Genomic DNA, 25,442 nt, shown 5'->3' on the forward strand with positions numbered 1-25,442 from the left:
TAATAGATTCACCTGTACTCTTCAATGTACAGATGAAACTTAAAACCCTGGGAATGGTTGAGATCATCCAGGGGAAGAAGTACAGAGGAGACAGGAGGCCCTACGTGCTAAAGCTGGAGGAATATCAATACATAGGCTCAGATAGAGGCAGAGATGCTCTTGTAAGTGGCAACGTAGGAGGGGTCATTAAATAGGAGTAAACACTAGCCCCTTAGACATAAGTTCTGTGAGGGCAGAGATACTCATTTTGTTTATATTTTGGTGCTGCTAGGAGCAGAGCTGTGTTTCTCCAGAATTTATATGTTGAAGTCCTAACCTCCATGTGACTGTCTGGAAACAGGATTTTTTTTGGGGGGGGGGGCGGTAATTAATGTTAAATGAAGTCATAAGAGTAGAGTCCTAATCCAATAGGACTGTGGCCTTTTGAGAAGAAGAGCAAACTCTCTCTGCTCTGTGAGGACACAGGGAAAAGGTGACCATCTGAAAGCCAGGAAGGGAACCCTCACTAGAGTCTGACCATGCTGGCACCCTCATCTCAGACTTCCAGTTTCCAGAACTGTAAGAAAATAAATTTCTGTTTTTAAGCCACCTAGGCTATGGTATTTTGTTATGGCAGCCTGGCTAACTAAGATGGTGCCCCACACTTAGAAATGGTCCTGGTAAATAGGGAGTAATCAGCATTTAAAAAAATTTAAGATATAATTGACATAGCATTGTATTATCTATACATTTTTTTGAGTCAATTGAATAAATGAGTCATTCTCTGGCATGCTCATAAGCACACCACTTCCTTGAAACAGCGTGTTTGTAATGAGGAGGCTGGGAGAAGGGAACACTGGCTAGCATGGAGATCTGGGGGCTTAGGGGGAGTGGGAGGGAGCCAATTATCCGGATGAGTATGGTAACAAAATAGGAAGAAAGACCTGAAAAAGCTCAAGATGCACAAATCTCCTTTTTTACCATTTGGCTAAGGCTGATTCTGAAACTGGGCAAGTTTCTTGGTTGATTATTAGATGTGTGTGCATTTGTGTGTGTGTATGTGTATGCTTGTGTGTGTGCAAAGGCCCTCCCCAACATTAATTAGATAGGACTATTTGAACCAAAGTGAATTTAGGCCCAGTCTGGATATTGCTCTCTACAGAGAATACCCTTAGCTGGCAATGAGATTTCTCAAGTACATAACAGATAAAGGGAGGAAAAGGGACACAGTGTAATAATAATTGGAATAATTGGAATTCTTTTATCATTCATGGCACTTACAGTGAAAGTACTTTCTAATGTGTCTTTTGCCACATGCGATATAAGTAAATTATATTAAAGGATTCTAAAATTTAAAAAAAAGTTTTTTAAGAAAATGCAAGATGAAAGTTACTAAATTCCATTATAAGCTGATGAATGAAATCTGCATCATTCACTGATTCACAGTAAAGAGTTGCCATTCTGCCTGACAACCCAAAATTCAAGCCATCTCTATCAACTCCTGGGTAAAAAGCCAGGAAATGGCATCTGAATCCCAGGGTTTGTAAGATTAAGCATCTTGGGGTTTGATTCTTGGCTTATAAATTATTTTATTTACTTTTTTTTTTTTTTTTTTGGCTGGCAGTGGGAAGAAAAGACTGTTTAAGAAAATGTTAAAGAATATGGATTCCACTTGGCTTTTTATTAATTTTTATCTTTGCGGGCTTATGTAACATTTGATCACGTAAAGCCTGTTATACTTTGTGAAGAAGCTGACTCCAAGGAAAGGATTCTTGCTGAGAGGTTGGTTCTGTACTTTGATGCCTTGGCAAAGCTTCATGCCCAGCACTTGACTGATTGTGTCATTGGTTGGAAATGGGGTGTATGTGCTCCAATTTGTAAGAGGTCATGGTCCACATTCTGGGCCAAGAGGCAAAATAAATCTATGAAATTAGTGCCGAAATTAGAACAGTGGTTGCCTAGAAGGGTTAGGGGTCAACCAGGGCAGGGCATGAAGGGAACTTTCATGGAAGTTCTGCAAATACTCTGTCACCTCACTGAGATGATTGTTACGAGGGCATGCCCATTTATTTAACTCACCAACTGTACACATGAAAATATGTGCATTTCACTGCATATACAAAATTCGAAGGTCAGCTGTAAAAAGTCTAAGAGCACCAAAACCCTTAAAACAAATAGGCTGAATTCTTTTTAAAATGAGCAAAACTTAAAAGACAGTTCCTTTTTCTTTTACTTTGGAGGAAAATGAATGGTGTCAAATAAATGCACAAAGACAAGCTCCCAAACAGAGCATTTTAATTTTTTTTATTCTTTATTAATTTTATTTAGAGAGCGTGCACAAGTCGGGGAGGGCAGAAGGAGAGGGAGAGAGAATCCCAAGTAGGTTCCATACCCAGCATGGAACTTGATGTGGGGCTTCAAGTCGATCTCACGACCCTGATATCTTGACCTGTGCCGAAATCAAGTCAGATACTTAACTGCCTGAACCACCTAGGTACACCCCTAAACAGAGAATTTTTAATCAAAGTAATGATCAGTTTAGACACAGCCATACCTTCATGTCTTGGAGTGAAGGAACCATCTCTAGTACTATAAGCTGTTTTGGAAATAATTCCACATTTATTTCCTTTCATGTTTCTGTTGGGGGAATAATGTTTTTGTAAATGTAAAAAGCTTTTAATGGAGCTAGAGAAGAAACTATGTTTGGTCATAGTATTATCTGGTTACGAACTAAAAATTCAGAGCTCTCTTGTGAGTCATGCTGCCAAGAATTGCAGGCTTAATCTTCAAGATGGTATGAATTTGAATTTTGACTTTATGGCTTCAGACAGTATGAGGATACAAAGATAATCATTTGGCAAAAACACTTTTGAAAATGGTAGAATGTGACATGGAAATTTGGCTTTTAGAGATGGTTATCAGATAAATGTGATACTGTTTTATTCATCTAAGTATCTGGATTAATAAATTAGCCAATATTTGATGACCTGATATGACCAGGCACAGTGCTAGGCACTCAGCAAATTCCCAAATAATTCTATTCTATACGGGCCTTGTTCTCAAGGAGCTTCTGAGCAGGACAGGGGGGAGTTTTTAACATATTAAAAAACATATTAATAACTCTTTTTAAAAAAAGATTTTATTTATCCATGAGAGACACAGAGAGGGAGGCAGAGACATAGGCAGAGGGAGAAGCAGGCTTCCTGCAGGGAACCTGATGTGGGATTCAATCCCAGGACCCTGAGATCAGTACCTGAGCCAAAGGCAGATGCTCAACCACTGAGCCACCCAGGTGCCCCTATTAATAACCCATTTAAAGAAGATTGTAATAAATGTGTGAGAATATCATTGGTGTTCAGTGGAGAGGAAACTCCTTTTAAGAAGGAATAAAGAAAGACTTTACGGTTGTGGTAGGATTTGGCCCGGACCTTGAAAACGAGTGTGCTGGCCCCTGACAAACCACCGAAACAGGGGTTGTAGGCAGAGAGGATGTCATCAGGAAAGCTGTGAGTGCTCAGCGCGCTGGGGGAAGGGGGGGTGTTTGCAGCACGGGGTACAAGTTGTCTACAAGTTGTTAGAGGAGGTACAGGAGGCAGGAGGAAGGCCTGAGCCCCCGGGAGAGCTATGAGCTGGGGAAGGGCTAGAGCCAGCTCCTCAGAGGATGGATCCTGAAGCAATGAGATCCTCGGAGCTAAAAGGCAGCAGGATTTAAGAAGTAGGGGGAATAGAGAGGCAGACAGGTCCCTAGGAGGCTCTTGTAACGAGTAAGGTAATGCCAGCCGAAGAAGCCTGATGGAAGCGGAGGGACGGGGAGAGGCAGCTCTTCTAGAATGCTCAGCAATGTGGCAATGTGGGAGGCCAGGGAGGGAGAGACAGCCATCCCAGAAGACTGGGAGACTGTCGTCCGGCGACCGACCGGAGGGACAGGGATGCTGTTCATAGTCCAGGGTTGAGAAGGACGTCATGTTTGTGGGAGAGAGCATGATGACTCATATTTCGAGCCAGCCAGAAATGCCCAGGAGACGCTGGAAAAGTGGGTCCGGAGATATACTCGGCGGCGGAGCGGGAGAGAGAGCGAGAGCGAGAGCCGCCCCTTCTTCACCTGCCAGGACCGGGCAGTCGTGACAGTGGGTGAGCACCTGAGCACCTGCAGCGGGACCCCGTGGAGAGGGAAGGGGGGGGGGCAGAGAGCTGGGAGCTGGCTGCCCTGGAGTTTCCCAGAAGCAGCAAAGGAAAACCGGCAAGGTGCAGTACCTCCCCCGACCCTGTCCCCAAGCCTGGGAGGTGGAGCTGACCAGGAAGAAGGAAGAGAAGGCTGGAGAGAGAGCAGTCAAGAAAACTGCCTTTAGTGGACTCACCTTCACTGCTGCTCTCAGCAAATCAAAGTCTAGGAAGATTATTTACAGAGTCTCCTTCATTTTTCCTTCTTTCTTTTCTTTCTTCCTTCTTTTTCCCCCTCGCCTTCCTTCCCTTCTTCCTTCCTGCACAGTTTTGGACTGGCCCAGTGCATGGGGGCCACCGTTAACCTAAGGGGGAGTTGGGATTCGCCACTGTCACCGAAGAAGTGTAACTGTCTTTTCAATATTTGTCTTTACAGCTGATTGTGGAGGGAGCTGCTTCTCTGCTCTAATATTGCAACGTTTTGGGTCTTTTAAAGCATGAAAGATATGTTTGCAACATGACATTAACATTTTTGTAACTCTGTTTTATATAACTTTTTACTTCTTTCTTTGCACTGCTCTCCAGAGCCACTCATAATACCTCGGTAACTGCGTAGGGTCCCAGGGCCAGAGACTGGCCACTCCTGGCATTGTGATGAGAGTTATTTAATACCCAAGGCCATGACTAATGTCTGGCAACAAAGGTTCCACTAGGCGTCACGTGTCCTGGGACCTTGGGTGAGGGCAAAAAAGGGAGCCACCTTATTATTGTGTTGTTAGTACCATGGTCAGGAGAAAAGTTGAGGACCAGGTGGATCCATCCAGGCAGGGCACCTCTTTGAAGTGAGAGACCCTCGCTCTCCATGGTCAATGCCAGCACACCCAGAGAGCCTAAAATCAGTTTAAAACAGAGGTGTCCACCTTTGTCTTATCTTCATACCCTAGGCTTTCAATAATATATATTTTTTGTCATATGTTTACAGAAAGCAGTCAACTGAGCTATTCGTGGAAAGGTTTGTGGCTTTGGTTAACGAGGTGGAGGAGTATTACATTTCAGCTGGAAACACATCCCTAGAATGCCAAAACATTTATTCCAAAGTCTGGTTTCCTGGTGCAATCGGAGGCACGGCAATAGTGTGTCTGTTCAGAGACTAGGGGGCTGGGGCCAGCAAGGCATTTGATCCAAGTGTATTCCAGAAGGCTTTTATTGTTAAATTATATTCTTCAGGAAAAACCGCCCATGTCACATTTTGTAAACTTGATATTCATACACTTTTGACTGGCATTCTATTTTAGCCATAAGCCTATGATTTACAGCAAGCCTGTTTTCCCTCTTGCATAGGGTGGCAGCAGAAAGCACGGGGTGCTTTCCAGGCTCCAAGGATAAGGAGCAAATGGGGCTGGGGTTTTGTTTCTCCCCAATAACGCTGACTCTAGCTGTGCCACTCTGCTCTCCATGAGCAGACAGCAAGCTTCTCCTTACTCCCCACTGCCATTCATCCAGCTCCCTGCAGCAGCCCAGCTGCTGTGTTTGTCGGGAGGGGCTGCCAAGTGCCCTGCCTACTGGCTGCTTCCCGAATCCCTGCCATTCCACACACAAACACATCCACACACGCTCTGCCTCGCTCACACACGGAGCTACACGCACATGCGAGCACATTCCTTCCTTCCTTCTCACTGCCTCAGCCCTTGACTTCTACAAGCCCATGGAACATTTCTGGAAAGACGCTCTTGATCCAGCAGGGTAGGATTGTTTTGATTTCTCTCTTTGTAGCTTTAGCATTTTGAGAAAGCAACTTACCTTTCTGGCCAGTGTCTGTATCCTAGCAGGGAGATGAGGATTTGCTGTTTTCAGTGGGTCTATGTGTGCATCTCCTTTTTCTTCCAGGACTTGTAGGATTCTTTGTGTAATTTATGTATAATTTGGTGGGTGCTGATTTTTAAGAACCCTATGAAGTGCTTTTTGTATGTGCTTAGAAAAGACATTTGAAAATTGAAAGTGTGATTTATGGGAACGAAATCATCTGTAAAAAAAAAAATTGCTTTGGAAAGTAATGGTTGCTGGCCATAAAGAGAAATATCTGTGATTTACCTAATGTGTTTTTAACCCTTTTTTTGCTTACAATCTATGGTTATTGATGCTAAGCTCAATTTTGTCTTCCTATTAAACCAACGACTCTGCATACTGTCCAGAAATGGTCTGTTTGTTCTTGTAAGAACCAGGTAAAATGTGTAGTTATTAGTATAAAAAGATTTTTAAAAATATTGTTAGTCACAGTAACCGTGGCATTTATGTGTGCCATGAATGTTTGTTAGGTAGTCTGTTGGGTGTTTGGGATAGCAATTAAAGCAAAGCATTAATGGTCATATCAGATAGTTGTATCAGAGTCTATTAGGCTGGGGCAAGGGAAGTTTATTAGGAAAGTATAGACTCTCCAAGATTGTGGGTGCACAATATATTTGCCACCTCTTGTGTGAATACGTACATATATATTGTGTTGGTGTGCATGTTTAGAGTTTAATTCAGTTCAAAACTTTTTTCTATTCCTTTTTCATCTGAATATCTGACTCTGCATATCCTAGCCAAGTGAATGGAGAAGGTTGAATTGCAGGAATAAAAAACAGAAACGTAGCATTGCATTTCCGAATTTGTTGGTTAGACCAACAGTGTAACATAGTGGCCAAAGATCCGGTTAATGAACTGAGGTTACATTTTGTATGAAAAGGTCACATTTCGTATTTAGCTTTCTGAAGTTTTGGTTGCATAACCTGTGGAAGACACGAACACCCATGTGTGCCTAACCAAAGGTTTTTGTGAATCATCATTCACATGAGAATTCATAATGGGAGCAAGTACAGTACCGCAGTCCAACACAAACATACAAGTCAGGCTGGGAGCATCTCAGAAAGGTCCTGGCTAGGAGGGACCACTCTAGGGGAATTTTGCAGATGAGGAAACTGAGGGCTGGTATCACTCTGCTGATTGCAAAGTGCGGCTCTTCCTACAGGTGCACCTTGAATCTCCTCCCCTCTTCTCCCCAGATGTCTCTCTCCTCTCAGTCCCTGCAGCTGCTAAATATAGCTGTCTGTGGCTGGCTGCACATGCAACCGCACACCCCATTCTATCTGCCATATCTCAGTTACAGAGTGGCCCTCCCCAGGGTCATTCTATGTACACACTACATATTTCCAGCCAACTAGGAGAGTGGATCAAACAGAAAGAGAGACAAACAGAGATAGATTGGAGTCTGGCATGGGGCACATAAGGCAGCGCGGTGGAGAAAGCCGGCCCCTGCCTTGGTCTTGCGAGTTTGTTGTACACGTCGTCATCCCCAGGCCACCTTTAGGAGATCCTTCTGCGCCCCCGCCCTCCTGCCGTGAAATGTAGCCTCCCTGCAGCAGCGACCAGTAAAGTAAAGTTCAGGGAAGCTGGTTTTTTTGGGATCGCTCCAAAACGAGTTGCGCGCCCGCCCGGGAGTGATGTTTAAACCAATGTCAGTGCAAGGCAACAGCCCCTGGCCGGCTTCCAGCACCTTTGTAATGCATATGAGCGCGGGAGACCGGTACTTAAAGTTGGAGACGCGGAGCCGGGAGTTGGCTGAGCGCGCCCGGCAGCCCGGCAGCCCCGCAGCGCGGCTCCGCGGGACGCGCGGGCTCCGGCTCCCGGGGCAGGGGCAGGGGCAGGGGCAGGGGCAGGGGCAGGGGCAGGGGCAGGGCCGCGGCTCGCTCCGCCGCGGGACCCGCGCGGCGCCGCCTCTAACAGCGGGCTGTGCTCTTCTTCCAGGTGGCCGGCCGGCTGCTGAGCGCCCGCCGCGCCCGGGGACGGAGCGCGCCCTGCCCGCCGCCGCGGACCGTGACCATGACCCTCCACACCAAGGCGTCCGGAATGGCCCTGCTGCACCAGATCCAAGGGCCCGAGCTGGACTCCCTGAACCGCCCGCAGCTCAAGATCCCCCTGGAGCGGCCCCTGGGCGAGGTGTACGTGGACAGCAGCAAGCCCGCCGTGTACAACTACCCCGAGGCGGGCGCCTACGACTTCAACGCCGCGCCCGCCGCGCCCGCGCCCCTCTACGGCCAGTCGGGCCTCGGCTACGGCCCCGGGTCCGAGGCGGTGGCGGCCGCGGCGTTCGGCGCCAACGGCCTGGGGGGCTTCCCGCCGCTCAACAGCATGTCCCCGAGCCCGCCGGTGCTGCTGCACCCGCCGCCTCAGCTCTCGTCCTTCCTGCACCCCCACGGCCAGCAGGTGCCCTATTACCTGGAGAACGAGCCGAGCGGCTACGCGGTGCGCCAGGCCGGCCCGCCCGCCTTCTACAGGTATCCGCGCCGCCCGCGCCTCGTGGGGGGGCAGCTGCGCCCCCGCGGCCGGGAGCAGCCACAGCCACGGGGCCGCCGCGCGGGAGGCCGCAGGCCGCGGGGCCGTGGGGCCGCGGGGCCGGGCGCGGGGCAGCGGGCCGGGGGCCGGGGGGCGGAGGAGACTTCGCCCGTCTTCCGAGAGCCGAGTTCTCTCGCTTGGCAGCAGGAAGAAAACTGTATTCTCCACCCCCACCCCCACCCCCCCATCTGCATGAGCGGCAAATCTGAAAACCCATGGGCTTCCAAACTCATTCTGGAAAACCGTGCAGAGCTGCGCTTATTTTTTTGGGGGGCGGGGGGCGGGAAGGGGGAAGAAGACCCCAAAGCAAATAAACGCAAAGCTCTTGGAGTTCCTAGTGAATGCCCCGCTTTGGTATTTAAGGTTGGAGGGGTGTGTGTGTGTGTGTGTGTGTGTGTCTGGGGTGGGTGGGGGGGTTTAGCGGAGCTCATTTTAATTTATTATTATTTTTTTGAAATGGTTTTAATGTGCTTGCGAAATCTTCTTTCATCCAGCATTTCTGATTGGAAATATGCGCGCTATTATTATGATGACAATGGTTTTTTGTTTGTTTTTGTTTGTTTGTTTTAGTAAGCAATGCTAGCACTTACCCCCCCCCCCCCCTTCCTCTCCATCCCAAGCTCCAGGGCTTTAGGATTGCAACGCGCTCCTTAGAAGAGCCGTAGAGGAGTTGAAGGAGTCTTACTTAACGAGTTTCTGATTTCTGAGTTATCTGGCTGGGTCCGTGGCGGAGCAGATTGTTGGCATAGGACTACTGACAGCCGAAAATTTATAGGTGTCTTGTGAGTTTAAAACATGCCGCATCGAGGAGTGTTTTGAAATAACTCCCCTGCCAGCGAAGTTACAGTTCTGGCCTACCCGGCAGAGCGTGCCCCGGGAATGGTGTTCTGGGTCAGCGCGCGATTCTGTGCCTCTTGGTTGCTGTCGAAGTGTTAGTAAGCCCAGCACACACAGGACACGTTTGTGGCTTGAGTGGCCAGTGTTTTGTGTCCTTATGTCCCCCCACCCCCACCTCCAAGGATTTTATACTCCCCTCCCCTCTCCTCTCCCATTACCTACCTTGGACAGTTTCTCTGTTCTCTTCTTGATGGACCTCCTCGGGGAGGGCTTAGGTGGATGATTCTGATGAACACCTGTGCCCTAGGCACCCAATGGCCAGATATACTCTGGAGTGGGTTTGCAAAGCCTCAGGGCACCCACGTGGCTGGGTGCTGAGTTGGGCACAGCCAGACTGCAGACTGGTGTCTGCACTTGCCTCCCGCTCTCACCTGGACCCTTCTTCTGCATTGCAGGCCGTGGACCCTTTTCTATTCACTGTTCTATTTCCAGAGATATTCATAGCAGAAGAAACAGGAAGAAGGTGCAGGTTGGCCCCAGAGAATATCAAAGGGCACACTCTTCGGGTATCTGAACATACCCCATAACCTTTGGCCTTCTCGTAGGACTTTAGAGCATCCCACAGCCAGACAGGTTCAGACTGAGTTATCACTTAAAAGATGAAGAATGAACAAAACTTTTAAAAAGTTGGCATATTTCAAATTCATTTTACTTGTTAAAATTCAGGCTTAAAATGGAAAGAGAAATAGAATTCATTCTGCTCACTTTTTTTTAAGTGTGAGAACAAAATATAACAATTAAGTCTTATTCACACAACCTTTTAAACTCCTTGATGTGAAGGAAGGCACTGGTATGATGTGAATTCCATAACCTTATGGTGGACTACAGAAACTATTTTCTTTTCCATTTAATTTTCAGTTCTTTTATTGCAAATTAATCCTACTGAATTTCAATGGGTGCTAATGAGACTGCTCCTCGGTGGATTATTTACTGCTTGCTAATAATTACAAAGTGAGCATGGTCAAATAAAGAGGGGACCACATTTAATTCAAAATTGTTCCATCATCCCAGTGGCAAATAATATCACTATAATATGCCCCATCTTAAACTTTTTGCATTAGATGATATTCAAATATGTTTAGGATAATGAAAAAAATGATCTGGAACTTCAATAATAAAGTTAAAAACTCATACATTGGATTTTAATATGGAAACTCAGTTTTAGAATGATTTTCCCTTTGCAGTTTATTTCCTATAGCATCCTTATTCTTTGGTTTGAATTTGGCTTCTGGGTAACCAGGGAGGACGAGTTGACACTATACAAGTGTTGTTTCAAATGGACAGATGTTATTTAGTATTTTTGCCCTCTCAGTTTTCCTGTTTGAATAACTCTGGGTAAAAAGAAAAAAATCGATTAAGCTCTTTTAGAAACCATCTGTTGTCTTCAGTAGTTATCAAAGTTTTGGGGGTTGAAAGCAGCGTTTTCAAACTGCTTGTTATGATCCAGGGGATCATGAAATCAGCTTAGTGAGTCTGGAACACTTTTTTTTTTCTTTTTAAGGAATAAAATAGAAAAGAATATAATAAAAAATATCGGAGGGCATAATATTTAGTAAGGGTGGATTTTGTTTCCTGAAAATTTGTTTTAATTATATATGCTTTTATGTGCTGACTCCGATATAAAATGTATTTCTTACCATGGACATTTGAAAGTTGGAGGCCTAACATGTTATGGTCAGTAAAAAACAAAAAAAATTTAGGTAAGTGACTAGTTGTTTTAGCTACACAAACCAAAAAGGTATCTTGCTTGTCTTTATTTTATTTTCCCCCTATAAATTAGCTGATGTCTTCAGGCCAGTTGGAGTAAGCTTTATTACTTCTAATTCTTAACTTTTCCATTAGTAAAATGATGTTGTCATGTGAATTGTCTACTTGAATGTCCCACTGGCATGTTCAGAGAATTTATGTGAAGTTCATATTATTTAGCATTAAGATGCTATGGTTACTTTATTCTAATGGCCATAATGTCCAGCCATATCCGTATAAAGAAATGCAATAGGTAAAACTGCCCTGGGCATATGTGAGGAAGATTGTCATGTGCCCCAACAAATTGTTGAGAGGGGATACATTGTAAGCACGCATGCTGTGGCTTTGCAAGGTGTATTACTTAAAATTTCCTGATGAAGGTAACTGAGAATTGCCTTATCCTCAGTTCCTTCTTAGTGTTCAAACAACTTAGGAGGTTTAAATAAAACTAAAGATGAAATATAATTATTTCCACCGTGTTTTTAAAAATTCAAATTAAGTATTTAGTGCTCCGTGTTCATTTCAGTTTTACTACTCAGTATTCTTTTTGTTGTTGTTGTTGTTGTTTGTTTTGTTTTTTTAACTACTCAGTATTCTTAAAGGCTAAATTGTACCCACTTCTCCCCCCAAAACTTGACAAACACACAGATCTTTAGCATCAAAATCAATGTCGTAGGAATTTGCCTGTTGGCTGTATGCATATTTTGAATGAATATGTGTTCATTGGCGATCATTTAAAAACGATGTCTCAACTTTAAATAAGGCTCATTTCTAGAGAGAGATTTGGAGAGCTAGTTTTCAAGTTTCCAGTAATTCTTTCCTTGTATTTCGGTGATATTTTAGCACTCTTTCTGTCTGTTCTTACTTATTTCATTCATTTGAGTTGTTACTGTTCACCTGACATTTTGTGTTGGTTTAGGGAAGGAACCACATATTGCCTTGGGAATGAGTGTATTTTAGGTTGAAAAATGGATTCACATCTTGAATCCCCGTTTCATTTTCACCTACTCCATGTGGCTTGTACCTGTTTGGTAGAAAGCCCCTGAAGGATAATTGCCACTTATTCTAATCTTCTTTCTCACACTCATTTAATTTGGATCCTTGGATTGCTTTTGTGAATGTATTTCGGATATGACATTCATTGTTTGGGAAAATTCAGATTTAGCATTTGGGTTTCTTATTGTTTTAAGAACATAAAAGACAGGGGCAAGATATCAACAATGACAGGAACAACAGATATAGGAAAAAGTATAAAAGATGACATGGTTTCTGTTAATGATAAGATATTAATAATTTTGTCAAGTGGATCATGTATAGGAAGGTAGTACATAAGCTACACAACCATTCAACATTTTATTATTTCTTTCACATATTAATATTCATTCCAGTGCTTTTGCAAGCTAAAAGATAGTAGGAAAGGAAAGATTTAAGTGCTCAGGAGTTTCATTACAAATATTAATTAATGACAATGTGAAATCATTTTCTGTGGAAGTCAAATTTAAATAAAATCTTTATTAAAATCTACAACATTTGTTTGCAGCCTGGGTTATCATAAATAACATTTATTTGTAGATACATTAAAAAAATCAAAACCCTGATTATATGAAAATAGTTTTACATAAGGAAATTTATAATTGTAATTATATTTTTTTCTAAAATACCCACTCAGCACAAAATGAATACATCTGACTCCTCCTTGTGACATCAGTATTATTTTTAATGTAACTTTAGAAGAACGCAGTACAAGGAGCAGCATACTAAGTGTGTTCCCTCCTTTTACAGGATACATTGAATGGATAGGACAAGTTAGTCATTTAGTTTAATTCCAAGACTCCGTTTGCTTTTTGAAGAAGGAAAACAGGATAGCCACAACTGTTCAGAACCAAGATGCACACTCCAGAGAAAGATGATTTATAAATCCCCAAAATACAGCCACTCAAACACAAAGCAACCAAAGTGAAACTGTGAGGGATTTTATAGAAATGAGGCAGCCCATCAAAGCCATCAAATAGTTTTGTTTTAGATTTTAAACTCTGCCAATGAGTTGATAGATCATACCCCTTTTAAAAAAAGGTGTGTGTGAGCTGTTCCCTGCTGCGCTCCTAACACATAACCTCCTGCTGCCCTCTGAAATCTGAAGACTTCAGTGGGCTGGAGGTTAAGGATGCACCTTTATGATATTCTCGATCTCGAGAGGGAAGAAACCATAATTACCGAGTTCTGCACTTTGCAGGATGTTATTAGGGATTCTGAGGGAAGCTTGGCATTAATCAACATTTTCAATCATATGTGTATGTTTAGAACCTATTAAATATATGAAAGATAGAAAAGACAAGTATTTTGGTCCCAATTGATGAAATTTTATGTAGTTTGGTAAAGTAATAATTTCAAGAAGCTAGGTCAAATAGAAAACGAGGTGACTGACACTTGTAAGTGATATGGTGGGATGACGGAGGAATCATAGTGGTGGTGAGGATGAGAATGGTGACAGTGGTGGCAAGAAAGTACTGGTGTCCACTGTGGTAGGCAGTAGTTCTAGATGCCTGTTATATAGCCTGGAGATGTGTATCCTACTCAGAAATCAAATCCTTTTAATGTACTTCATCTATTTTTGCGTAGTTATAATTTAAGAAACAATCAATGTCAATTGAGTAATAGTCAATTACTGATGTTATCAGTAATATTAATACCATAATTCTAATAAGTACTACATGAGAAATTTAAAAAGAAAACTCCAAACAAGCCTGGATTTTTTTTTTTATGTCTCCTTTTTAGATGGACAAAATTAGGTCCTCAGTCTACTCCCATAACATCTGCTTTAATGAAATGTGTTACCGTGGGTGAGATAGTAGGCTACTTTGTCATGTATTTTTCTACGTTCTGTGAATTATGCCTTGGGAAAATTATAGACATTCACTTAAAGCTAATGAAGCTAACTGAAAAATGTTCAGGATTAGATATTTCCAAATAAGTCCTGGGTAAACCCAGATCGGGTTCTTCTTTTTTGAGAGTTCCCCAAATGTAGTTAGTTCCTAGGGGGAGCAAATGGCCTCTGTGATTTAGTGTTCACACACTCACATCCATCGTCCATCGAGCTCTCAGAAGCTGCAGAGCTGTCTGGTCCCAAAGCCTCCCTGGGCTCCCTGCTCCCACTCCAGCCTGCATCCTCCCGGGGGTGCTCCTCCCTGTTCCCCCGGCGGTGCGCGGAGGGCCTGGCAGCCCGCAGCCGACGCGGGCGTGCTGGGCACTGCTTCTTGGGCAGTGTTCTTGGCAACTGGACTCACTTTTCTCATCGAAAGACTTGAGATTTTTTTCTGAGACCCTGCAAGTAAAAGACAATTTTCTTTTAATTTCCTGCAACTAAATGATGTTAGAAATAGTAATTTTTACGTTGGCATATTACCTCTTTCCTCTGCTGAATTTTTTTCGTGGTAGTCCGTTCTCATATTTTCTTTTCTCTTTGCTTTGTTTTCTAAGGTTCTTTAAACTCCTTTTGGCTTCTTTTCCCCTATCAAGCTTGCTTCCTTCCTTTCTTCCTTTTTTTTTTCTTTTTTCTTGTTTTAGTTGCCCCGTCTAAGTATTCCCAGATTTTTTTCTTCCACCTTTTCCTGGTTTATTTCTTTATTGACCTGTTTCATCTGTTATTTTAATGAAATTTGGAACAGGGTTCAATAGAGTTCCTACCTAGCATGGAAAAGCCAGGGGTGTTAAGTATCACCCAGAATAGCATTAGCTACATTAAAAGTTTTTTTTTTTTTTTCAAAGATTTTATTTTTTTATTTATGAGAGACACACAGAGAGAGAGAGGCAGAGACACAGGCAGAGGGAGAAGCAGGCTCCTGCGGGGAGCCGGATGTGGGACTCATCCGATCCCAGGACCCTGGGATCACGACCTGAGCCAAAGGCAGACGCTTAACCACTGAGTCTCCCAGGTGTCCCTACATTAAAAGTTTTAAAAGCATTTTTTCTCTCGTCTCTAAGTTTAAGACAAAACAGAACAGGAAGAAATTTTCACTTAGTGGAATTGCTTTGACAACTCATTCATGGATTCATTCATTTGACTACCTTGAAATTGTGAAATTGTGTAGCTCATCAGTGGCATAGGTGAAATAGAATGCATTTTTATATTCTGAGCAGTTCACGTATCAGTGTTAGCACACAGTTGCCAGGAATCTCCTTGCATGAATGGGTAGAGTCCTAAGGCCCCAGTCTTCTGAATGTATATTTGGTGAAGTGCAACCTGGACCACTCTCTCCTGTTTCAGGGTTCTAGATCCATGTGGCAGTTGAAGCTGATTGGAACTTCCGATTCTGGTGACAAAAACAAAAAAATTGTTCTTTTCCAACAGGCAAAGGTGGTACATCCGTGATTCATTTTATTTGTATGAGGAGAGTATTTTAAATTGTGCTTTTTTTTTGTTTGTTTTTGCTTTTTGCTTTTGTAAGATTTTCACAATACAACATTGTCAGAAACATAGTTGATTTTAGGGGTCCATTATGTTAACTGTTACATCTGTTTTTTCTTGGAAGACCATAAAAATGGTTGTATTTATTTCTGCTGGAATATTTCAAGCAATCCAGAGAGAAAGGATGTACATTTTAATTTGAGTACAAGATACAATTTAGTTACATTGAGAACTTATTTTCTTTAGTTATCTGGAAAACTTGTGGGACCTTTGGAACTCTCTTAATTCTAATCCCTGAGCATTGGTCCAGACAGAGACCATATCTTATTCACTACATTTCTCTCAGCTCTTAGCAGTGCATGGCACATGGAAGTCTTGAGCAACTTTTAGGTGAGTGAATGGCCGGTGCCAGGTAGGAAGCACCAATAGTGATTCGCTCAGGTTGCTTCGTGGGAAAATGGCCTGTCAAGAGTGGATCTTTAGATAGGATTGGAGGAATATGGGGAATTTGTGAATACCCCTCTCTCAGGAATAAAAGTTTCTACTTTTAGAAATCCAACGGGTATTCCACATACAGTTGATTCCCATTATTTGCAGATTCCATCTTTACGAAGTTGCCTCCTCACTAAAATTTATTTGTAACCCCCAAATCAGAATTCATGGCACTTTCTGCATCATTCTCAGACATGTGGAGAGTAGTGAAAAATTTGAGTCATCTGACATGCATGTTCCCAGATGAGGTCAAACAAGGTGACTCTCTGCCTTCTTGTGTCAGATCTTCTGTTGTAAACAAGTATCCTGTTCAGGTCTGTGTGGTGCCACGTTTTTTGTTTTTGTTTTTAAATTTTTGTGCTTTTTGCTGGTAACTTTGCTGTTTAAAATGACTCCCAAGCCTAATGCTGAAGTGCTGGCTAATGCTCCTAAGTGCAAGAAGGCTGTGATGTGTCTGATCAAGGCTGTGGAAAGTACGTGTGTTAGATAAACTTTGGGCCTGAGTTATAGTGCTGTTGGCTATGAGTTCAATGTTAATGAATCAATAGTATGTGTGAAATAAGATATCTTTAAACAGAAACACACATGAAATGAGGGTATGTATTGACTAGTTGATGGAGATAGTATGATCAGAAGCTTGTAGGAAATACAGGGCTGTATTGGAGCAATGGTTTATTATTCACTGATTTACTATTTATGGGAACGTTAAAGTCATCAAATAATGAGAATTGCTAATATGTAATAGGGTGAGTTAAGTGCAGGTTTGGGAGGCAGGCAGCTTAGGTTTCTGACTTGACTCCTTCCTGGGTATGATCTGTGTGGCTCACTGTGCCTCGGTTTACTCATCTGTAAAATGCCAATCAAATTAGGACCTACATCTTTCAGTAGTTGTGGGGATTAAATGAGTTCGTAGATGTCAAACTTTTAAAACATGCCGGGCTCATAGCAAGCCATTATTTTTACGGCTCCTGTAGGAGGGAATTGGCAATTCTAGAGTGAAGAAAGTGAATATAAGGGCTCTTTAAGAGTCTGGAATGTTTGTGACTTCCCTATATTTGTTTATTTTGCCTTCAAGGGACCAACTTTAATACCTTATTGTGATTAGAAGTTAAATTTTCCAACCTAAAGGAAGAAGGAAGCTATTTTTTCTGGGAATGCTTAATCTGTGCCAGGTGCTATGCTAGAAAAACAAAACAAAGCAATTGTAATAAACTCCAAGTAAGTAAAAATAAGTAAATCAATAAGAAGAGTGAGGGCTATCAGGTACCGTGGACTGGAGCAGGCCCAGAGAGGGAAATAGTTGAAGTTGAGGAAAGCAATTTATGGAGAGGCTCCGATGGACGATGGACGGAGGAGGGCAGGGAAGGCATTTTTTCTGTGATTTGGAAAACAGGAACACGCAGCAGGAAGAGGGACGGAAGCTAACATTCTAGTGTGTCTGCAAAAGTGGATTTTCAATGCTGGCTGCACATTTGAATCAAGAATGACTCCAGAATCACCCAGGTGATTTTGCTGTGTACCCACTGTGGAGGACTATTTAAACCCGGTCTGCCTGACTTCCAAGTCTTAGTTCATCAGGGCCATGGGTCTCAGAAGCAGAGGTTAAAAGGAGTGCTGAGAAGAAGGATGACCGTAACATTGACTTCTCCTCCTCATCCTTCCAAAATAAGATTTGAAGTAGACAGGTGCATTGGATGTTGACTAGATGTCAAGCAGACAAATGGAAGAAGACCATTAGGAAGCACACACACCTATGTGAGTTAGCCTGCATGATGAGGGTTTAAAGGATTGATGGTGATTAAAGCCTTTATGCCCCGCCCCTACCCCCAGCCTGCTCCTCCCCCTCCCTGGCCAGGGTTCTCTTTACTTTATTCTTCTGATAGTTGCCACACACCAGACTCTAGCTTGTTTATTCAACTTTAAGCCCCTAAATATCAGTACAGTTAATTGCACTAAAATTTCCAGTTGTGTGTTGGGTAAGTGCCCTGGAGTCTTGGATGTGGAAGGCTTAATTAGAGCTCCCCTCGTGTACTCTTTTTCTGTCATGAAGTATTTGCAGAGTTTTTTTGGCAAATAAAATGTGTGCTATTTAATGCTCCCTCCCCACCGCCACGTTTTGCATTTTAGAAGACTCATTTATCCATAAGGGAAGTTGGTGGTATCTAGGCACTCCACCTGGGCACGAAGGTCCAGGATGCAGTTTGGTGAAGATTTTCCACATTGTTCAGTTCTAATGGCTGCTCATTTCCTCATGTGACTGCCAAGAGTCATTTGCTAAAAGCATATCCTTGAAATCACAGAATGTATATAAATGCAACTCTTTGATTCAGAAGTGAACATAGGTCTCCTCGAGTGCCCCACACGACTTGCAGTATGAGTTTTAGCCCCACCCAGTGAGGGACTGTTACCCCAATGGTGTGAGGCTTTCTGGTTCTTTGTTCTTTGTGCTGCTCAGAAGTTGTGACTGATGAAACCAAAGCCATTTTTCTTTTCTTTCCTTCCTTCTTCTTCTTCTTCTTTTTTTTTTTAAACATTTTATTTTTAAGTAATCTCTACACTCAACATGGGACTAGAACTCACAACCCGGAGATTAAGAGTCACATGCTCTACTGACTGAGCCAGCCAGTATCCCCAACCCCACCCCATTCCCTGCCCCACCTAAGTTGCTTTTTTATAACAAGTCCAGCCTTGTTCTAAGAAGTCTGTGTTTGATGTTGAGGAATGGCTAGCAAAGTTATCAGGTAACTTGGAGAAGTGTTCACAGGTTCTCGCGTTTTTATATTGGAGAGCTGTAATTTCCAGAAATGCGGTATCAGTCATTTATAACATCTTAAAACTCACAGACAAGAATTTTCTTCTCAAATGTCTCTCACGTCATTCTCTCTGTTCTGCACACACAGCCAGCTCTCTATTATTGCTGCAATAAGTTCCCTACTGGCTTTTCAGCTTTTAAGCTTTCAAACTCTGATTTTTCAATTTGCTACCCAAAGTATATACTTGATTTGATCTTTCGTCTGCTTAAAACCCTCCAGTGGCTTCTCACTAGTCACAGAACACATGCATATTCCATAGTGTGGCATTCAAAGTCCTTGTAATTTGATTTAGACTAATCTCCTCCTTTCATCCATGAAGCTCCTGTTTGAAGCCATATTTAAGGGGCACTTTCTCACTTCTTCACAGTAATTTCCATTTCTAATGTGTACCTTTCTTTCTTCTTGTCTCGTCTCTGTTAGACCAGAAGTCAAGGTTCAGGTCAAATGTCAACCTCTACTAGCTGGGTTTTCCACCTGGCATTTTCTCAAATGTTCATGGTGCACATATAGCACCTTTTCTGGGTACTTCTGTTCTGGAAATCACCATAGAATGCCTTTCATTATGGTTGTCGATAAATTTGTCTATGGATTTTATTAATTTTATAGGTTAGAGTAATTTAATAGAATTATTTCTTAGTGAGTATATTCACTCACTCAACAAGTTTTATTAAATGTTGATCATGTACTGACTTCTTTTTTTTGTATATTTTTTTTATTGGAGTTCGATATGCCAACATATAGCATAACACCCAGTGCTTATCTCGTCAATTGCCCGGCTCAGTGCCCGTCACCCCATCCCCCCGCCCACCTCCCTCCACCACTCCTTGTTCGTATCCCAGAGTTAGGGAGTCTCTCATGTTCTGTCTCCCTTTTGGGGAAATATCACCCAAATTGGTGATATTTGGTGTGATAAAAAATGTTATTTATATATATATATATATATTTTCTTTTGAGGAGCAAGAGGAGGAGGAATCATTCTATTCCACAGGCATCCATTTCACTAGGTCTTTGAAACCTTAGACATTTCCTTTCAATTATTTCTAAGCTTTAAGGTGGAAGCCTGAGTAAAAGTGGCTCTGTTTCAGGACAGATGAAGGTGCTCTGTCCAGCTTGCCTGCAAAATGTGTTGGAGGGCATTCGACTTGTAGTTTCTGTTGTCTTTTGAAGAGCTGGCTTCTCTAAAGAGGTCAATGGTTCTGGAGTGCTATGACCTGCACAGCAGCGGATGTCACCAATCTGCGGATAGGGAGTCTCTCATGTCCCTGTCTCCCTCCCTCCTTTTCTCTCCTTTCCCCTATAATCTCTTTCACTATTTTTTATATTCCCCAAATGAATGAGACCATATGATGTTTGTCCTTCTCCCATTGACTTACTTCACTCAGCATAACACCCTCCAGTTCCATCCACGTCGAAGCAAATGGTGGGTATTTGTCGTTTCTAATGGTTGAGGAATATTCCATTGTATACATAGACCACATCTCTTTATCCATTCATCTTTCGATGGACACCGAGGATCCTTCCACAGTTTGGCTATTGTGGACATTGCTGCTAGAAACATTGGGGTGCAGGTGTTGCGGCATTTCACTGCATCTGTATCTTTGAGGTAAATCCCCAGCAGTGCAATTGCTGGGTCGTAGGGCAGTTTTATTTTTAACTCTTTGAGGAACCTCCACACAGTTTTCCAGAGTGGCTGCACCAGTTCACATTCCCACCAACAGTGCAAGAGAGTTTCCCTGCCTCCACATCCTCTCCAATATTTGTTGTTTCCTGTCCTGTTAATTTTCCCCATTCTCACTGGTGTGAGGTGGCATCTCATTGTGGTTTCGATTTGTATTTCCCTGATGGCAAGTGATGCAAAGCATTTTCTCACGTGCTTATTGGCTATGTCTGTATCTTCCTCTGTGAAATTTCTGTTCATGTCTTTTGCCTATTTCATGATTGGATTGTTTGTTTCTTTGCTGTTGAGTTTAGTATGTTCTTTATAGATCTTGGATACTAGCCCTTTATCTGATAGGTCATTTGCAAATATCTTCTCCATTCTGTAGGTTGTCTTTTAGTTTTGTTGACTGTTTCTTTTGCTGTGCAGAAGTTTTTTATCTTGATCAAGTCCCAATAATTCATTTTTGCCTTTGTCTCCCTTGCCTTCATAGATGTATCTTGCAAGAAGTTGCTGTGGCCAAGTTCAAAAAGGGTGTTGCCTGTGTTCTCCTCTAGGATGTTGATGGATTCTTGTCTCACATTTAGATCTTTCATCCATTTTGAGTTTATCTTTGTGTATGGTGTAAGAGAATGATCTAGTTTCTTTCTTCTGCACGTGGCTGTCCAATTTTCCCAGCACCATTTATTGAAGAGACTGTCCTTTTTCCAGTGGATAGTCTTTCCTGCTTTGTTGAATATTAGTTGACCATAGAGTTGAGGGCCCATTTCTGGGTTCTCAATTCTGTTCCATTGATCTATGTTTCTGTTTTTGTGCCAGTATCATACTGTCTTGATGATCACAGCTTTGTAGTCATGTACTGACTTCTTTGGTAGCTATAGAGATCAGACACCTTATCTCTGGTCCAGTTGCTGATAGACTAATGAAGAGGATGATAAATGTAGAGACAATTAAAAAATAGTGGTCTAAGAATTTATATGGAGAAGAGACTCCTAGGAAAACTGTGGAGGGGCACTTAACTTGATGGAGGGCTCCCATCTATGAATGCAGAGATCTAAAAGTTTGATGGAAAATGGATTTAACCAGGCAAAGAATAGCAGGGGGAGCCTGTGAAGAGGTGCCAGGTCTTGTTCCCTGATATTACCTACATTTCTAGCCCAGTTCTTTCGACAGAATAACTGCTCAATAGTTTATAGAGCCAAACTGTTGAATTAACCAAATAAGGGTAAATTGTTTAGAATCAGAGAAATAACTTTGATAATACCAATTGCTAGTATTTTTTGAGCATAGTGCACCAGAGACCTTGCTGAAAGCCTTAAGTGGAAGATGTTGTTCATCCGCCTATCAACCATAAGATGCTGGTACAGATACTACTCTCATTTTATGGATAAACCAAGAGTGAGAGAGGGGAGGTGACTTGCCATGATCACACAGCCAGTGATAATTCAGTAATGGAGGATTAGGGATTCTAAGTGGACAGGTTGGACTTTGGAGCTCAAAAATACTATAGTATGCAGAAAAATTGATCAGATGTCTTCTATCAGTGATCAATTTACTTGACAATTGGTTTGTTAATTCTTTGTAATATTTTTATAGTTAGTGTGACAATGCTTTTTAATCTTAGATTATGCTCCCAGGCTGCTTCTTTTAGTTTTATGGGAAGTGGCTATTTTTATGATGTTTGTTAAAAGCATGTTTCAACATTTTTTCTATTAAGTAGGGGGATGGTTTTCCCTCTTAATGTCAGTAGGAGCCACTGAACAAAATCCTATAGGGAATTCCTGATAGCAACCAAATGCTTTTTTTCTCTGTATGTGAAACTCACCTAAGAGTGTTAAATCTGGACAGAATTACGTTTGTTTGGTCCCATCCTCTCTTTACATAGAAAAAAAAAATCACGAAATCAGTATTTTAAATCTAGGAAGGACCATAAGCACTACGTATTCTTACCTCCTTATTTTCCAAGCAAAGTGATTAGAATCTAGAGAGGTGAAGTGGGTTCTCCAAAATATCCCAACTAGTGCAAGCAGAACAGGATGAGAACCATGACGTCTTCAGCCCATGACTTCATACTTAACACATGGAAGTATGACCAGCCTCTGTTCACTGAGGACATGCAGTGCGCATGTCATGGTGCTAGCAGGGAGAGTAGAAGCTCGAGTCAAGTGGGATGAAGAATGCCTGATGCTGACACTACAGAACAGTAATGGTGGTGAAGGTGATTGGACCAGCTGTGCCTGTCCGGACAGGCCATCAATTTAATTGGTATATTGGTCCGAGTGAGAATTTGTAACCTTGGTTTGCCATTTCAATTTCAAGGCTCTAGTAGAAATGTCTTTCCTGTACTTACATTTAGATCATTTCCTTTCAGGTCTAATAACCAAGTCTTATTTACTTTGTGATTAAAGATTTCCTTTCTTGTCTTTCTTTTCTCTGTTTCCAGTGCTTAAAGGTTAGGTAGGAATTACTAGATTTCTCTGTAGATTTACACCAGCTCTTTTCAGATTTCAAAGGCAGCTGGATGCTATTTTTATTTCACAATTACCAGTGTGAAAATGGAACTTGCATTATTTCATAATTGATATTTCACCTTTGTATTGGCAAAATTAAAAAAAAAAATTCAATGTGTGCTTGACCCAGCAGCCAGGTCAGCATAGAAAAAAATTTCTTTTTGTAACATGGTCCATGTATTGAAAAACATGTGTCTTCTTTGAAGCTAATTAGTAAACCCAACATTGGTTATTTACTGTTTACTATTAAACTTTCTCCCTTGTAGTTTAATATTGTTCCAGAAAATGAAATGTAAGTTTAATAAGAATGGCAGTTGGTGGAACCATATGTCCTAAGTATAATTCATGCTCCTGAAGAAGGGCCCACGTGGCTGATGGGTTATAACTATACTAACCCAAGATCTTTTGGCACCATTTATTCTGTAGAGATTTATATTGATCAGGATAGGATTTATAATTAAAACTATGTTTTTTTTTTCACTTTTAATTCTTTCAGTGTTATGGAACTGTTAATGAATTTTAACAGCTCTTTAGCTGTTTGAAGCTAGTGAAAATATATAAAAAAGGAGTTATTAATCTTGTAATTCACAGCACTGTGAAGAGAATCATGGAGAAATTCAATCTGCTTTTATTAACATTATGGTTTTTATATGTGTGTGAGGAAAATAATGCAAGGTGGTAGAAGCTACTATAGACTCCTTGAGGTGCTCTTTCTTTCTTTCTTTTTAAAAGATTTTATTTATTCATGCGAGATACAGAGAAAGAGGCAGAGACACAGGCAGAAGGAGAAGCAGATTCCTCACAGGGATCCCAATGTGGGACTTGATCCTGCACCCCGGGATCATGCCCTGAGCCAAAGGCTCAGCCACTGAGCAACCCAGGCCTCCCGCCCTTCTTATTTCTTTTCCGTTTTGTGAAGAATTGTAGACCAAAAAGTATTTACTTCTGGTTGGGAAACTGCTATCGATATGCTCCCAGCAAAATGATTTCCACCAGGAAGTTGAAAACAAAGCTACCTGCAGTGGTCTTTTGAAAGGCTTTTGCCCTGCGTTCTGTGCTCTGGTGGCTCCTTGTGGGCAAGTGATGCTGTGCACAGAGAGGATGATTAGGTCAGTGGCAACTTTTTCTAAGTCAATATTTCTCCTTGGAAAATGATCATTTTAATCTTCTCTGAGTCTAGGCCAAAATTTTCTAATTGGATCTACATGAAGGAGAGTGGCAACAGGGGGACAGAGTGAGAAAGATCAATTAAAGCCACATGCCTCACAGTGCTTTGCTAGATAGTACTTAGCCGTGAATGACCTAAGCTGTGTGAGTCAGAGGGTACATTAGTCTTTTAACCTCCTAGGTAATTTTAGTAAATGGGTGAACATTAATTTAATGTGATATCCCATTGGCTGAAGACATAATACACTACAAATTGCCTCATTTTGTCCAAAACAGACTTTTGTCTCTGGACGAGAAAAGCGTGGTTAAGCCCGTTATGATTAACCTTCTCCACTGTCCTGAACTCAACTCTGTAATTTCTGCTGAATTCATGTATCTCTGTTGCCTTCTCTTAAAAGCATTCTATTTGGGATTGCCAAACAAAATATAGGATGCCCAGGTAATTTTCAATTTCAGATAAATAACAACAAATTTTGAGCATGATTATATCCTATGCAATATTACACTGAAAAATTCTTTGTTGTTTATCTGAAATTCAATTTGCTGGGTGTCTTGCATTTTTATTGGTTAAATCTGGCAGGCCTAGCTGTGTTGCCTCACTGTTTACTGTGTTTCATTTTTGAAGCCTGAAGGTTATTTTTTTATGGCTCCCCCTTCTAGCAAGTACATAGATGCCTGCCTGTCTTTTCCTATCAGGAAAGGAGGCAGACCAGTATAGGACTTGCACACTTATTTTTGTCATCATTGTTAATTGTAATTAAGGATATAGTTTTAGAGTAAACACAGAATGATGTATCTGTTCATTCTGTTACCTGGAAAGATAGAGGAAAGACAAGGGTAAATATTACAATGTAATATTACAAGATTACAATTCTGCATGAGGAGAAAATTGAGAAGTCGGATCTGGTTAAAAGAGACCTTGTGGCCAGATCTACTAGTTGGGTAACTTCTGTTGAGTGAGTAATAAAGTGAGTGCCACAGAAATAACACTGTTCTTTGTTGTCTTTGGGGGAATTCTCTTGTATTTTGGTAGCATTATCAGATTTCAGAAAATAGTTTAGGAAAATAATGCTCTGAAATGCTTTCTAGAGTGTGAAAGATTAGGAAGACAAAGCAGGAGTCTTATCTAATTAGCATGTTAAACAGAGCTGCATTTCCCCTCCTCCATCTCTTTGGTTTGCAGCATGTTGGGATGGCTTACTTGATAGCAGAGAACTTGAGCTTGGCCATGGTGGCTTGGAAGA

At 42.0% G+C, this 25,442-nt stretch overlaps 1 protein-coding gene and 1 long non-coding RNA gene across 2 annotated transcripts in view; one reads left to right on the plus strand and one right to left on the minus strand.

Moving 5' to 3' along the window:
• Window positions 1–2,391: 2,391 nt before the first annotated feature.
• On the minus strand, window positions 2,392–8,486 carry LOC119870753. Its single transcript, XR_005353686.1, has 4 exons — window positions 8,395–8,486; window positions 4,338–4,505; window positions 2,534–2,616; window positions 2,392–2,428 (listed from the first exon to the last, which is right to left on the minus strand). It is a non-coding gene; the product is annotated as an uncharacterized LOC119870753 (long non-coding RNA).
• The window catches only part of ESR1 (estrogen receptor 1), a 284,287-nt gene continuing 264,612 nt past the window's right edge, over window positions 5,768–25,442 (plus strand). Inside the window, 2 exon segments of the mRNA NM_001286958.1 lie at window positions 5,768–5,883; window positions 7,924–8,453. Coding sequence (NP_001273887.1) covers window positions 7,999–8,453 — 455 coding nt within the window. The 5' untranslated portion in view covers window positions 5,768–5,883; window positions 7,924–7,998.

The sequence above is a fragment of the Canis lupus genome, chromosome 1 (genome assembly GCF_011100685.1).
Source record: "Canis lupus familiaris isolate Mischka breed German Shepherd chromosome 1, alternate assembly UU_Cfam_GSD_1.0, whole genome shotgun sequence".
In the NCBI taxonomy this organism is placed as follows: domain Eukaryota; kingdom Metazoa; phylum Chordata; class Mammalia; order Carnivora; family Canidae; genus Canis; species Canis lupus.